The 13,240-nt window shown below is 40.6% G+C and overlaps 1 protein-coding gene across 1 annotated transcript in view; it reads left to right on the top strand.

Annotated features, from left to right (window-relative positions):
- ahr1b (aryl hydrocarbon receptor 1b) overlaps positions 1–4,815 on the top strand; it is a 39,018-nt gene extending 34,203 nt beyond the window's left edge. The window contains exon 11 of the mRNA XM_015958034.3: positions 4,538–4,815. Within this exon, the coding sequence (XP_015813520.3) occupies positions 4,538–4,675 (138 nt within the window). The 3' untranslated portion in view covers positions 4,676–4,815. The remainder of the gene's footprint in view (positions 1–4,537) is intronic.
- The last annotated feature ends 8,425 nt before the right edge of the window (positions 4,816–13,240 follow it).

The raw sequence follows: 13,240 nt of genomic DNA, 5'->3' as shown, positions 1-13,240 counted from the left end.
AGGTACCGGCAATTAGTACCGAATTGATTCAAATGTCAAAGGTACCCATCCCTACTGTTAAGTGATTTTTCTACCACAGCTGTGAGTTATTTTGATCTCATAGTATTCCAATTTATTTATAAAGCACCATTTCAAAATAACATGGCAGCTAACCAGAGTGCAGTACATAAAAGAGCCAAATGCTTGAACAAATCAATAAAACACAATGAAAGCAGGTAAAATACATAAAAACATAGCATAAATAATCAAGGATAAAAATTCCTACTAAAAACAATAGAATAAGAGAACAGTTTACATCACTATCAAAAATAAAAATAATGTGACGAGTGATAAAAACCATTTGAAATGGCACAAATAAAACCAAAAAAGCTACAAGATGGTGCAATTTAAAGATGACAATTTAAAAGACAATTAATAAATGACAATGTATAAAAGCTTTGGTATTAAAAACTTGGTATTAAAGCAATCTGTGTCTGGATGAAACTAAAAATGAAGTGTGTGTGTTTGGATGTGTGAATGTAGGTCTCAGAAGGTTTTTATCTTAGAGAGAGAAAAACGTGTTCTGGGTGAAAGAGTTTGGTTTGCAGCTAAGCTAAATTATTTCTTAATAAACAGGCATCCAGACGCAATCTTGTGTTCTACTTCACCATTCAGACGACCCTCTGTTTGGATCCGGAGGTCAAGGGAGGATGTTGATCAGCCTCTGGGTACTCGGTCCGGTAGGGTAGACCAGTGGTGCCGATTCTCTGGTCCTAGAGTTGCCGCAGGCACACAGGTGGATGGTTTTGCGTCTGAGCAGATTCTTAAGGAATCTTTTAGCGTCAGCTTGTTGCAGATGGCGTTTCTGTTGAAGCAATTCTATTGGCATAACAGAAAAGCTTTAGTAGAGGTTTCGAGTGGCCGACCCGATCCTCTGGACTCTCGTTGCCACGGAGAGATTTTGGTGAGCTCAAGAACTGAACTTGAACTGAGGAGTTAGGTTTTAACTTACCTCAAAACACGCCCTCCCAAGATAGAAAGCTCTGGTGTTATGGAACAAAGACATGTATGTATTTATACCCCCTGTTCTGCATTTGCCCCTTGTCGGATTTTGTTGTGTCTTCACCCTGTTACATTGCGTGGTGGGCTGCATGATGGCGCAGTTGTTAGCACTGTAGCCTAGCTGCACGAAGGTCACAGGTTCGAAACTCAGCTGTGGCCATTCTGCGTGGAGTTGCGTGGAGGGTTGTCACGGTAACCGGTGTAGCGGTAAACCCCGGTAACAAAGTTGACAATAATAATAACCGTCTTGTTTTTTAAAAACTATATTATCTCGGTGGGTTACCGTGGCTGCGGTGTAGGCGCAGTGACCCTTACCAGCCACCGTATCGTCTGCTGAAGTTGCCGGCGGCACATGCGCACTTTGTTGTTTACAACCAAAACTTTCTTGAAGCTAAAGCTGAAATAATGACCAAAGGAGGAGACGGCAGCACTCAGGACATTTATTATCCCTCAAAGACGACAAAGTGGGAAGTATGGGAGTTTTTTGGATATTTGAAGAATGCCGAGGGACAGCTGATAGAAGACGGCTATCCTGTTTGCAGCACGTGTAGAAAAAGTGTCTGTGAAAGGCAGCAACGCTTCAAATCTCATGACACATCTGCGTGACCATCACCCACAACTCTACAGTCAACGCAAGGCAAGCTAATGTTAGCGTTTTAGCTAAAGTGCGTGATCCGAGGATTTGGGTTGAGGGAGAATGCAACGAGTCAATATATAAAGCAGCCGCAGCGCCGCTACCTGCATATAAACCGTGTCGCGGATGCTATGCATTACGGAGCTCCCAGGGGCAGATAAGAGTTGGTTTCTCTCCGAGAATAATTATGAATTTAACAATGATTACTGCCTGATGGCATTTTCCGAAATCTGCAAAGCTCACTGGAAGGACACAAACCGAGGACAATATTTTCCTGATATAGGGTTTATTACTCAAGTAAGAGAAAAAAAGCATCTGATTAGAATGCTACTTGAGTACTGAGTATCATCTGATGTAATACTTTTAAAATGATGACATCAAACAGACAAAAGATAACAAGTTATGGGCAAATATTGGTATTTTAAAGACTAAAGGGGAAAATGTAAACAAATAAACAACATAATTACAAAATAACACGTTTTAGGCAAAGTTTAGACACAAACTGAGGACAATATTTTCCTGATATACTGGGTTTATTTAATCGTCTGAAAATGTAACACGTTTAAAAAAATACCGCGATAATACCGAAAACCGTGATAATTTTGGTCACAATAACCGTGAGGTTCAATTTTCACACTGTGACAACCCCAGTTGCGTGTTCTCCCCATGCATGCGTGGGTTTCCTCGGGGTTCTCCGGTTTCCCCCACAGATCACAACATGCCCTATAGGTTATAAATTGTAAGTCACTTTGGATAAAAGTGTCTGCCAAATGAATAAATATAAATAAATATAAACATGTGAGTGCAGTTAACCTTAACCTGAGTTCTGTGTCCTGCATGGTGTGTATAAGTGCACATGACCGTCTTGTCACTGTTAAACATTACTGATTATCATAAATAATAATTATTATTAACCAAAGAATAATAATTCATTTCAGTAATTAAATACATTTATAATGAACCTTGATGATTATTTATGAACATTGTAATAGACAGTGAAAAGAGTTTATTAAAAATGATTCTTTTAAATCTTGAAGTGTCCTTCGTCTTGCGGATGGAACAGCAGTCAGATTAAAGATGGTTTACAGCAGACTTCACGTCTCCTGTGATGGATAATCTGTAGATAGAAGTACAGCCAGGACAGCTTGACCCAGCTGAGGAAGTGTGACCTTTGGGTCACAAATGAGGCCATTCATGTCGCTCCAGTACTCTGTTGCATCATGGCAACAAGCACTGCTTGTTTCTATCTCCGGTTAAATGGCCTGATATAAAAATAAAGTTTAATTTGTTGTAAATAACAACGAAAACATGTTATTTGTATCATCTTTGGTCCACTTTTGTTCAAAACTGATAAATTACCAGCATTTTCCACAGTTAAGTGCATAAAAACAATATTTTTTCTTGAAAACAGAGCAACTCTGCTTTTATTTTGAAAGTGGGTTAGCTGATTAGCATTTTGAGGGATCGTGAAAAATAAAACCTGAATGCACACAGCAAATTTTACAGGTTACACACAATTGTTTACAATAATAGACAACTTAATGCTTCTTTATTAGTATTTCTCATATAAAACTCTACAGTTATTAGATTTATCCTCTGACATTCGGAGTATAACGGTTGCGAAGCAATGCATTGTGGGGAACTGCTGTTCCACGTCTGCAAAAGGATGCATTGATGCATCCTCGATACAATGGGCGGAGCAAGAACACATCCGGGAGCTTTGAGCAAACTTGCCATGATGCATACATAGGATTGGAACCGTCCTCGGGCCGCCGTTGATGACGTGTCACAAGTTCAGACAACTACGCATATTGAGAAACGCTCCTGGTCTCGGTCGTCCTCAAGACCAACTCCTCTCAGAGCGTCTGTGTTGTCGGCTCAGCTTCATCTTCCTCTCCTGCTTCCTCCCAGAGCCCGAGCTACCGGTTCTGTTTGGACTCTCCATCCGATCCTCGATGCCTCGAGTCTTTATTGCCCTCAAATAAGAGTGAGCATCGACAGGATCTACAGCCCCGCAGCGATTGGCTCTTCTCTTTCACTGTGATGAAAATGGAGTTTGTTCCGAGTTGGCACACAGAAGCCTCGGGCCGACGCCAGGCTCAGTGTAAACTGCGCTGATACGAACAGACATGTCGTGTAAATAAGACAAGAGGGAGACAGGCCAGAGTCAAGTCGGGGTTTAGAGTGACTTCCTGATCTCCACGTGTCATTTCTCGTGTCCTGCCCTAATCTGAGTGGATTTAGATCCTCGCTGCTTTTAGTTTACCAAGTAACGACTGTTCTGTTTAGGATCATCACTGAGCCACAATAATTAAACCTGTTTCTGGACCCAGGGCTCCAAAGAGGCGCTCAGCTGGACTTTTCTAGGAGTTCTGACAGTTCTGTTGTTCTGCTGTGTTTCAAAAATGGCTGCTTCTTGTTTCAGCCTAGTTCTCTGTGCTTCTGACAGTTTATTCCAACAAGAAGAGAGAAGGAGAAATAAGAGTGAGGACAGCAGTGAGATAGGATCCAGTAATGAATAGAACAAGGCCGCCCCCCTCATTCAGCCTCCTCTGTTATTCTTCAGGGTCAGTGACTGTCGCTGAAAGAAAAATACTGGCAGGCGAGCCAGTCAGGCATGAGCGCTGCTGACCTACAATTTATCTGTCATCATTACCTAATGCTGCAAACGCTGGGGGGGTAGACGTGCAGCCAGACTCGGTTCTCCACCATCTCCCGGGAGGACGAGAATCTGTTCTAACTAACTAAACTCACTGCTGAACATGCTTTATGATCTGAGTCTCACCCTTTACCCAGGATCTCAGGTCTGCACAGCGTGTCCTGGGGCGGTCCAGAATATCAATCATTTGTTCTGTTTCTCAGGTGGAGAGCGTTTGTCTTCTCAGCAGCACCAACGCATCATACATCAGGACATGTCCAGCACTGGGAACAAATGGAGTGACGTGTCCCGATGGACTGTTGGGCCCGCAGGACCCCCAGAAATCAGGATTCTTCCTCTGACTGAAGGAAGAGGGGGAGCACAGGAGGTACAGCGAGACCGGACTTTGGGTCTAACTTCCTCCTAAGAACTGCTCCGATGTCTCACCTCAACCTTAAAACAACTTAGCTGATGTTTTCTGTCACACCGTGTTCGTTTTTCACTGAAAGTTTGGAAAAAAGCCAGAAACCTTTTTCTGATCTGAGCAGAAACCGCTGGAGGAGGAGGAGGCCCGAGGAGCTCAGGTTCTCTTCGTGACTTCTGCTGCTTAGCTGTGGGTTTCATTTTAATTCGGTCTGAAATAATCTGCAAGTTTCAGATGGCTGAAGCATTTAAACTTGATGTTGTGTCGTAGAAACACCGTGTTCACTCATCTTTGCCACACCAGTAGCACCAGTTAGCCCATCTGTAGCATCGTAGCGGCTAGTCTGTGTAACCCGATGGAAACTGGAAGGAGATAGGTTTGTTGAAACTGATCTGCAGTCAAATTACAAAAAGATTTTTCATCTATCTGCAGTAATTAAATGATATTTATGTGAAATTAAACCAACAGAAGAGTCAAAAAATGCTGCTTAACTTCTAAAAATGTTCAGTATTTATATCAAATCTTCCTGATTACAGATTATTTAAACATCAGTGGGGGTCAACAGGGTCATCCTGGAGCATCTCATTCCTTTTGGTGTTATTAAAGAGACGTAGAAGATGAGAGGTGGAGATGTTTGTCCTGAAGTTGTTTACAGAGGTTCTGTGCACTTAAACAGCCAGTCAGACACGATCCGAGGTTCACATCCAGTTAAAGCATTTTGTTTCCTGACTGGAGAACTCCCCCAGTTAATGCCTTGTCTTCAGCCTCGGCCCATCTCACACACACACACACACACACACACACACACACACACACACACACACACACACACACACACACACACACACACACACACACACACACACACACCAACCGAACTGTAAATACATGATTTGTTTTAATCCAGTGACTCAGGAGCAGACGAGCAGCACTGAAGCACTAATCTACTGGTTGTTTATGTCAGAGATGTTCATGTGTGTAACCCTGGTGCTACTCCATCAGCTGGAGCCTGAAACCAAACATGTAACCGGGTCAGATCATCAGAGCTCATCGACTCCCCGAAGGTCTTATTTATGTATCATGAAGATATCAAACTCTCTCCTGGGTGGTCCAATCACAGGTTTGGGTCAAACAGGAACAGCTGATGAGTGTGTCTTTTACAGAGAGAGAATTTTCCACTTGTGATTGGATCATCTGGACTGGAACACAGCTGACCTGAGAACCAGAACCTGAAGAAGGAAGTCCTTTAGCATTTAGCATCGAGTCGGAAACCAAATGCAGAGCGTCTCTGGTGTTGAATGTCCTGAATAAAGACGTATCAGACACAGAATCTGCAGCATCAGCGGATGACAATCACCACAGCAACGAAATGCATTTATAGTTTTACCTCCTTAGTTTATTTTACTTTGTCTTTTCCTATAAAACAGATCATTTAAAAGCACTTATGAGATCAAATGCTGTAAGACAATTATAAAACTGAGCATCTTTTTTAATAATTAAAAAAGAAAACTGTGTGTGTGTGTGTGTGTGTGTGTGTGTGTGTGTGTGTGTGTGTGTGTGTGTGTGTGTGTGTGTGTGTGTGTGTGTATGGAGCTAGGATTGGGACAATATTACATGTAACTTGTAACATGTTTGTAACAGTAACTTTCGTTTTGTTTCACATAATTAACATTTAGTAACACATTACATTGGTTTTGTAGCATGTCATACCTTGTTTTGTAACATGTAACTTTACATTGATTTTTTCCTGCAAGTTACAAAATTAAAGTTTTATGTTACAGACAAAGGTTTCGTGAATAACGTGCATCAAAACAAAAGTTGTGCTACAAAACAAAAGTTATGTGTTACAAAACAATAATTACATGGTACAACATGAAGGTTGTGCTTTACAAAACAAACGTTACATGTTACTAAACGAGAGTTACGTTTTAGAAAACAAACATTACATGTTACAAAATTAGATTTACAACAAAATGAAAGTTACATGTTACAAAACAAGAATTACATGCTACAAAATGAAAGTTACATGTTACAAAACAAAAGTTATGTGTTACAAAGCGATAATTACATGGTACAACATGAAGGTTGTGCGTTACAAAACAAATGTTACATGTTACTAAACGAGAGTTACGTTTTAGAAAACAAACATTACATGTTACAAAATTAGATTTACAACAAAATGAAAGTTACATGTTACAAAAGTAGAATTATGTATTAGAAAACAAGCGTGATGTGTTACAAAACGTGAATTAAATGCTACAGAACGAAAGTTACACTTGCAAAACATGTTATAAGTAAAAAAACTAGGTACAAGTTATATGTAATAGTGTTCCGTGTGTGTGTGTGTGTGTGTGTGTGTGTGTGTGTGTGTGTGTGTGTGTGTGTGTGTGTTTGTGTGTGTTAAAAGCACCAGTATCACAAACTCCAGCACTGACAGTAATCTGATAGAGATAAAAGAGCATTTTATGATCCAAGATGATGATTATTGTTCCTCTGAATCGTGTGTTTTTGTTTATCTTTGTCGTTTCCAGTTTGTCACTTTAGCTGAAACTAAACCGGTGCCATAGCAATGAGCTGAGATAGTTTTTCACCGTGCTGGAGCACAAGTACAGCATTTGTTTTTGTAAAAAAAAGGTGTTTGTTTTACTGTTTTGAATCCACTTTGTCCACAGATGACCTGTTGAAGTCTGAAACCAAACTGTCCAGGTGTTGTTTTGTTTTAACTCACAGACTTTTGTGACTTTTATCACTAAAGTTCATAGTTGTATGCCAGCAAACTTTTATATAAAAAATGCAGTTTGCCTCTGAGCTGTGTATTGAAATGTGCTCTTAGGTCCTGGAAATAAAGGAAGTTGTGCAATCACACCCCGTCTTCTCTCCTTTCAGAGCCTGTAGTCCCTCACCTGCCCACAAGGTGTCAGTGTAGCTCTACCATCAACCCCACCCCCCCAGGTGTTTTCAGTGTAGTCAGCAAGTAAAGAACAAGTACGACTGAAATAAAGAAAACACTCAGTTGAAAGCTTCTGATCTGTTTATGTTTTCCTTCCATCTTTTGTCTCTCTTTGATTATAATTAAGTCAACTGATTTTCACATTAAAGTGCTACGTTTGACACTTTAGTGACTGGTTATTTCCACACTCATGTCCCTTAGAGGTCCTGGGACTGTACGCATATAAGATATAAAATTGAGACAAAATTGTCATAAATGGATTTAAAATCTATCACAAACCCAAAGGGACCTGTCCAGTTCTCATTTTGTGTGATTCAAATGGAAAATTGTTATTATTTCTGTCATGACTCCCAGTCTTTCACCCTCCTCTGCCTCTGCTGCCTCCTCATCAAGCCCTCAGCCTAGGGATGAGCGAGTACACCACTATCTGTATCTGTATCTGTTCAACCATCTAAATTATCTGTATCTGTACTAGGAGTGGGCGTGGCCTAACCCGGAAGTGGGTGTAGTTTAACCGAAAGTGGGTGTGGTTTACATCAATACGTTATTTTAAGTCTGATCAGAATTTGCCATGTGTATTGTTTATTTGAAAACTATTTACAGAGCAGCCTCAGAGTTGAGATTAAATGTTTTTGATCACAATAGTAAAGGAACTATTACAGAACAAGTTTTACAATAAAATCAGAACATTAATATTTAAGTGCATGAATTAAGAGAGAGAAGAAAAGATCTTTTCTATAGCGCCTCTCAAGATAAAAATCACGGGGCACTTCACAAAAACAAAACATGTAAAACAGAAAAAATAATTTAGAAAATGATTAAAATATATTTAAAATGAGCAAAAAATGGACAATTGTGGTTAAAAAATGTAAAGAAAGAGAGAGAGTGAATAGGAAAGAGGGAGTGTATCCTGAGGAAGAGGAGAGAGAGAGAGAGAGAGAGAGAGAGAGGGAAAAAAACCCGACTGGAGCGGAGGCAGTGACTGACGCAGCACGAGCCGTTTTCAGCTCTGGCTTGTCAAATGCACCACGTACGTTACGAAAAAAGTAACTTTAAATAACTTTAAACTTTAAAAAGAAGCAAACTGAAGAAAACATAGGGAGTACTGAAGAAACGTGAACAGTGAAGCAAGCACAGAGAGATCCGTTACTGTGTGTGTGTGTGTGTGTGTGTGTGTGTGTGTGTGTGTGTGTGTGTGTGTGTGTGTGTGTGTGTGTGTGTGTGTGTGTGTGTGTGTGTGTGTGTGTGTGTGTGCACGCGTGTGTGTGTGTGTGTGCGCGTGTGTGTGTGTGTGTGCGTGGATGGACCGGACGCGGACTGAGCTGAGAGCTCCCGGCTGCAGAGTTTTTGTGTAGGGAGGGGCGGGCGCTCTATGTGACTGGCCAATCACAGAGCGGGAAGACAGTCAGTTACCCAATGAGGATTTTCCTTCAGCACGATTACAGATATTTACGAGTTTTACTCGTTTCATGCTCGTACTCGTCAAAAATGCTTTATCCGTACCGGATACTCGTCTGAAACAAGTAACCGGCTCATCCCTACCTCAGCCACTTCATTCATCTCACCTGTCCCTGTCATCAGCTCATTACACACACCTGCTCCCCCTGCTATCTATTCACCAGCCAGCCACCAGTCCCCGACCAGATTATTGAACGCTCTTTGCCAGTAGATCTTCCAGCCTTTCACCTTGCCTGATCACAGCCTCCGGACCTCGTTTTCACGCCTGACCACTGCCTTGAACTCAGCCTGCCGCCACGACCCTCGCCTGTCTTCTACCACGTCTCCAGCCTGTTCCCTGTACCTGCTTGTCCCGATCTGGTTTTGACCCACGCCTCCTCTCCGACTCTGTCTCCTGCCTCGCCCTCTTCGGGTAACGCCACATCTAATAAAGACCTTTTATTGAACTTTTTACTGTGTTTGGTGTCATCACGGGTCTTCCAATTTCTGGTCGTGACAATTTCTCCTTGTTTAGTCTCAAAACACTCTAATTTCTCACACTTTCACCAAAAAAAGCTAAGCTGAGAGGACTGTGAGGGAAAATGCTGTCTCAGCAGCACGAGACTCTTTTTGAGGCATTTATTAAAGTCACTCCTAAATTATTCAGTAATAAAATAGCTGCATAACTCAAGGGATGATTGTTGAACTGATTAAAAGGATTAACAATAACACAGTGATTAGCTGTTTGCTAAAATCTTTCCATGATTGTGTTCAAACAGATAAAATTTAAACACTTCTCAGTTTTTGTTAGAGGCAGGTTTGAGCAAAAGAGTCCCTCCGAGGCTTTAGACGCTGAAGTGATGCACGCCATCAACAAGAGGCTTTTAGCTGCACAAACACCCTCTCACACACACGTTTTTACCCCATTTTCTTACGCTTTTTGCACCCATGGATGTGTGAACACACACTGATGCAGGAGGATCACAGAAGAACCTCCAAACGGCTCAGACTTCTAGTGCGGCACGTGGAGCTTATTCGCCTACATCTTTGATAACCTGACCAGAATAATTTATGAGGGTTTGTCTTCTGTCCTCCTCAGCAGGTTAACTTTGCCTGCTTGTGACGTGATCAATCATCCAAGCAAGATGTTTTGTGTCCCACTTTATCCGTGAGTCGGGTCTGCTGGGAGTCCTGATGCAGGAACGCCGACATACCCATGAACCAGGAACAGACCGGCTGATTAGGATGAAAAAACAGATTAAGTGTTTATAGAAATAATACATAAATATTAAAGTAAAACAATAGCACTAGGGGTGGGAATTGAACATGTTAACTACGACAAGCTGCACATAACAAAGCAGCAGACTGCGAGACCATGGAAACCTTTTTTGGGCTCCAAACACAACTAAAACTACAAATACATGAATCATGACAAATTGCTCTTCATGAAGGAAAGAGAGAAAGAAAACATCAGTTATTTTACCGGCAGCAACTTTACTGGTGCGGCGCCATGCCTGCAATTCTAGTACCATGGCTACGAAATCAACCCCCACCCCTGTCTCACAGGAGAGGCACGGAAGTGAAACGTTCCCCACTCTCACAGCAGCAAAACGGTCCGCAAATGCAAACACCCTCCCTTCCGCATGGCACACAGCCTAAGTCTCCGCCCTTTCCGGTCGGCTCACGGGTCCCCAGAAGAACAAAAAATGAATGCAAGTCAGCAGGACTTAAAAGAGCTATTTTCTAATCCACTTTGCCTTACGCCCTGGATCGCACATGTTGTACTGCTATTTAAATGAAAAGTAATAATGTGTATTTCGACCACACCAGTCACATACTTTGACATTTATCGGCTTTTAAAAGTTCGTAATTAGCATGACTACACACCAGAAATCAGCATGTCGCATATGTGATGTCACCACATAATCTCCTCTCCCCTAGCGTAGCTGCTACTCACCACATGGCCAGATTTATGGTGGTTCTTTCCTCCTTTGGGAAGGATTTGAAGTTTGTTGAACTTACAGCCATTTTCCCTCAATTGTCTCCATGTCTGGATTGATGACGTCACTTCGTGCGCATTTGTAGTCCGGGACTTATTTTCACACAAAGTCTAAAATAACGTTTTGCCCCGTTCGAAAATATACGCCTTTTTGGTATCGAAATGCTTCTTTAAAATTCACGGGCATCATATGTGAAATCCATGGCACAAAACAAGCGGAATTAGAAAATAGTGTTTTTGGCCCCGTTGACTTGCATTCATGCTTTCGTTCTTCCAGGGACCCTACCTACCCCACCCCTCACCGTGCACCATGGCTGTAAACATTTCTAGGAGAAACACTGAACCTTCAGCAGAACTTCCCCTGAACTCTACACTACATCTCTTTAAATATTCGTAGTGCTCTGCTGCCACCCAGTGTTTTGTTCAGCACAGTACAGTTACAATGTTTCATGTCCATTTACACTTCATCTATAACACACATAATAATATTTATACAGTTAACAAATCCCACAATGGTTACTAATTATGAGACCAAAGTAATCAAACACACCTTGTGGTTACATAAATATACTCTGTGGGTAAGCTGTGCATCATTAATATTATATTTGACTTCAAAAATGTGATGATTTGTCTTGCACGATTAATATGCGATTAATCAAGATTAATTAATGACATTGTTTTTTATTTTAATAAAAATTTTAGTCCCACCCCTAAATAAAACATGAAATCTTGTAAAAGATATTTAAGTTTTGACCAAAATGAGTTAAACTTCATCATTTATCAACATAAGATCAATGAATAAATGAATGAAATCTTTATTTCGAACTGAAAAAAATAATAATAAAGTCATTGTACACATTAAAAATAAACTCACTGATAATCACACCAAAAATTAAATTGTCATATTCAGTTTGAAAAGGAGTTTACCCCCTGAAAATATTTTATAAATTTGAATTACGTTTGTTTATTTTTTTGGCAGATGCTTTTATGCAAAGCGACAATTAATTAATTAATTTATTTATTTATTTATTCATTAAATAATAATTAATAACAATTTAAGTTGTAGTTTCAGATTTCCCAAAAACACACTAAATCAACAAAAATAATTCTTTAATTATTATTCTTGAGGAACTTGGCAACCATGCTTCTATTTTTTCTTTGTCAAACAGAAAAATGCTTTTATTTTGGTGGTATATTAATTCCAGTAAATAAAACACCTAAACGCTGTTTGATTTTTCTTCAAAATACTAAAGAATCAGAATACAACAACAGCTTTTAGTTATTAAAGATTTTATTTGGGAATTTAGTTAAAAAAAAGAATTTTTTTCATGATAAAATTAGTAATCATGATTAAGAATATTTTCCTTTAATTTACCAACTGAAAGCCTTCCTTTCCGTATTGCAGACTCAAGCACCTGAATGAGGAACGTCGCTGCTGCTTCTGCGAAGAAAAGATCTGAAATATTTAATGACCTCCTCACTACTCGGGCCTTTCTCTGACTGACGGTGACCTGCTTTCAGGACGTTTTAATTCAGGTAAAACTTGCTGGTTTTCACCACAAACCTTTTATTAGGGAAATTTCACCTAAATAATAAAATTTTCCTGATTTGGAGGAAAAACGGAAAATGAAAATCTCCCAGAAGGTGAATTTGCTTCTGAAGTAGTTCCTTCAGAGGGCTGATTGATCGCTGGTGGGTTGATTTTGTACATCACTTTTATTTTGGTAGTGCGTGTGTGTGTGTGTGTGTGTGTGTGTGTGTGTGTGTGTGTGTGTGTGTGTGTGTGTGTGTGTGTGTGTGTGTGTGTGTGTGCGTGCAGCAGGACACACTAGACTAGAGTCTCTCAGTGTGAGTCTCCTCCTGTTGGGCTGTCAGCGTGCATTACCTCCACCCCAACAAACACCAAGGTAACACACACTCCTGCAGCGTGAGAGGACGATGAATAATGAACAGCTTCATCTGTGCTGCTGCAGGGCTTCTCTAGAACACAAACATTCTGTTTTATAGATAATAAACCTCGGATGTCACACAGAAAGTCAGCGTTTATGCCAAACATCCCATCATGTCTTTGGGTCCCAGCTGAGTCAGATGTTTAAACTGCATCACATTGCTGATGG

The sequence above is a fragment of the Nothobranchius furzeri genome, chromosome 3 (genome assembly GCF_043380555.1).
Source record: "Nothobranchius furzeri strain GRZ-AD chromosome 3, NfurGRZ-RIMD1, whole genome shotgun sequence".
NCBI classification, from domain to species: Eukaryota; Metazoa; Chordata; class Actinopteri; order Cyprinodontiformes; family Nothobranchiidae; genus Nothobranchius; species Nothobranchius furzeri.
This window is presented reverse-complemented; position numbering and strand designations above follow the sequence as displayed.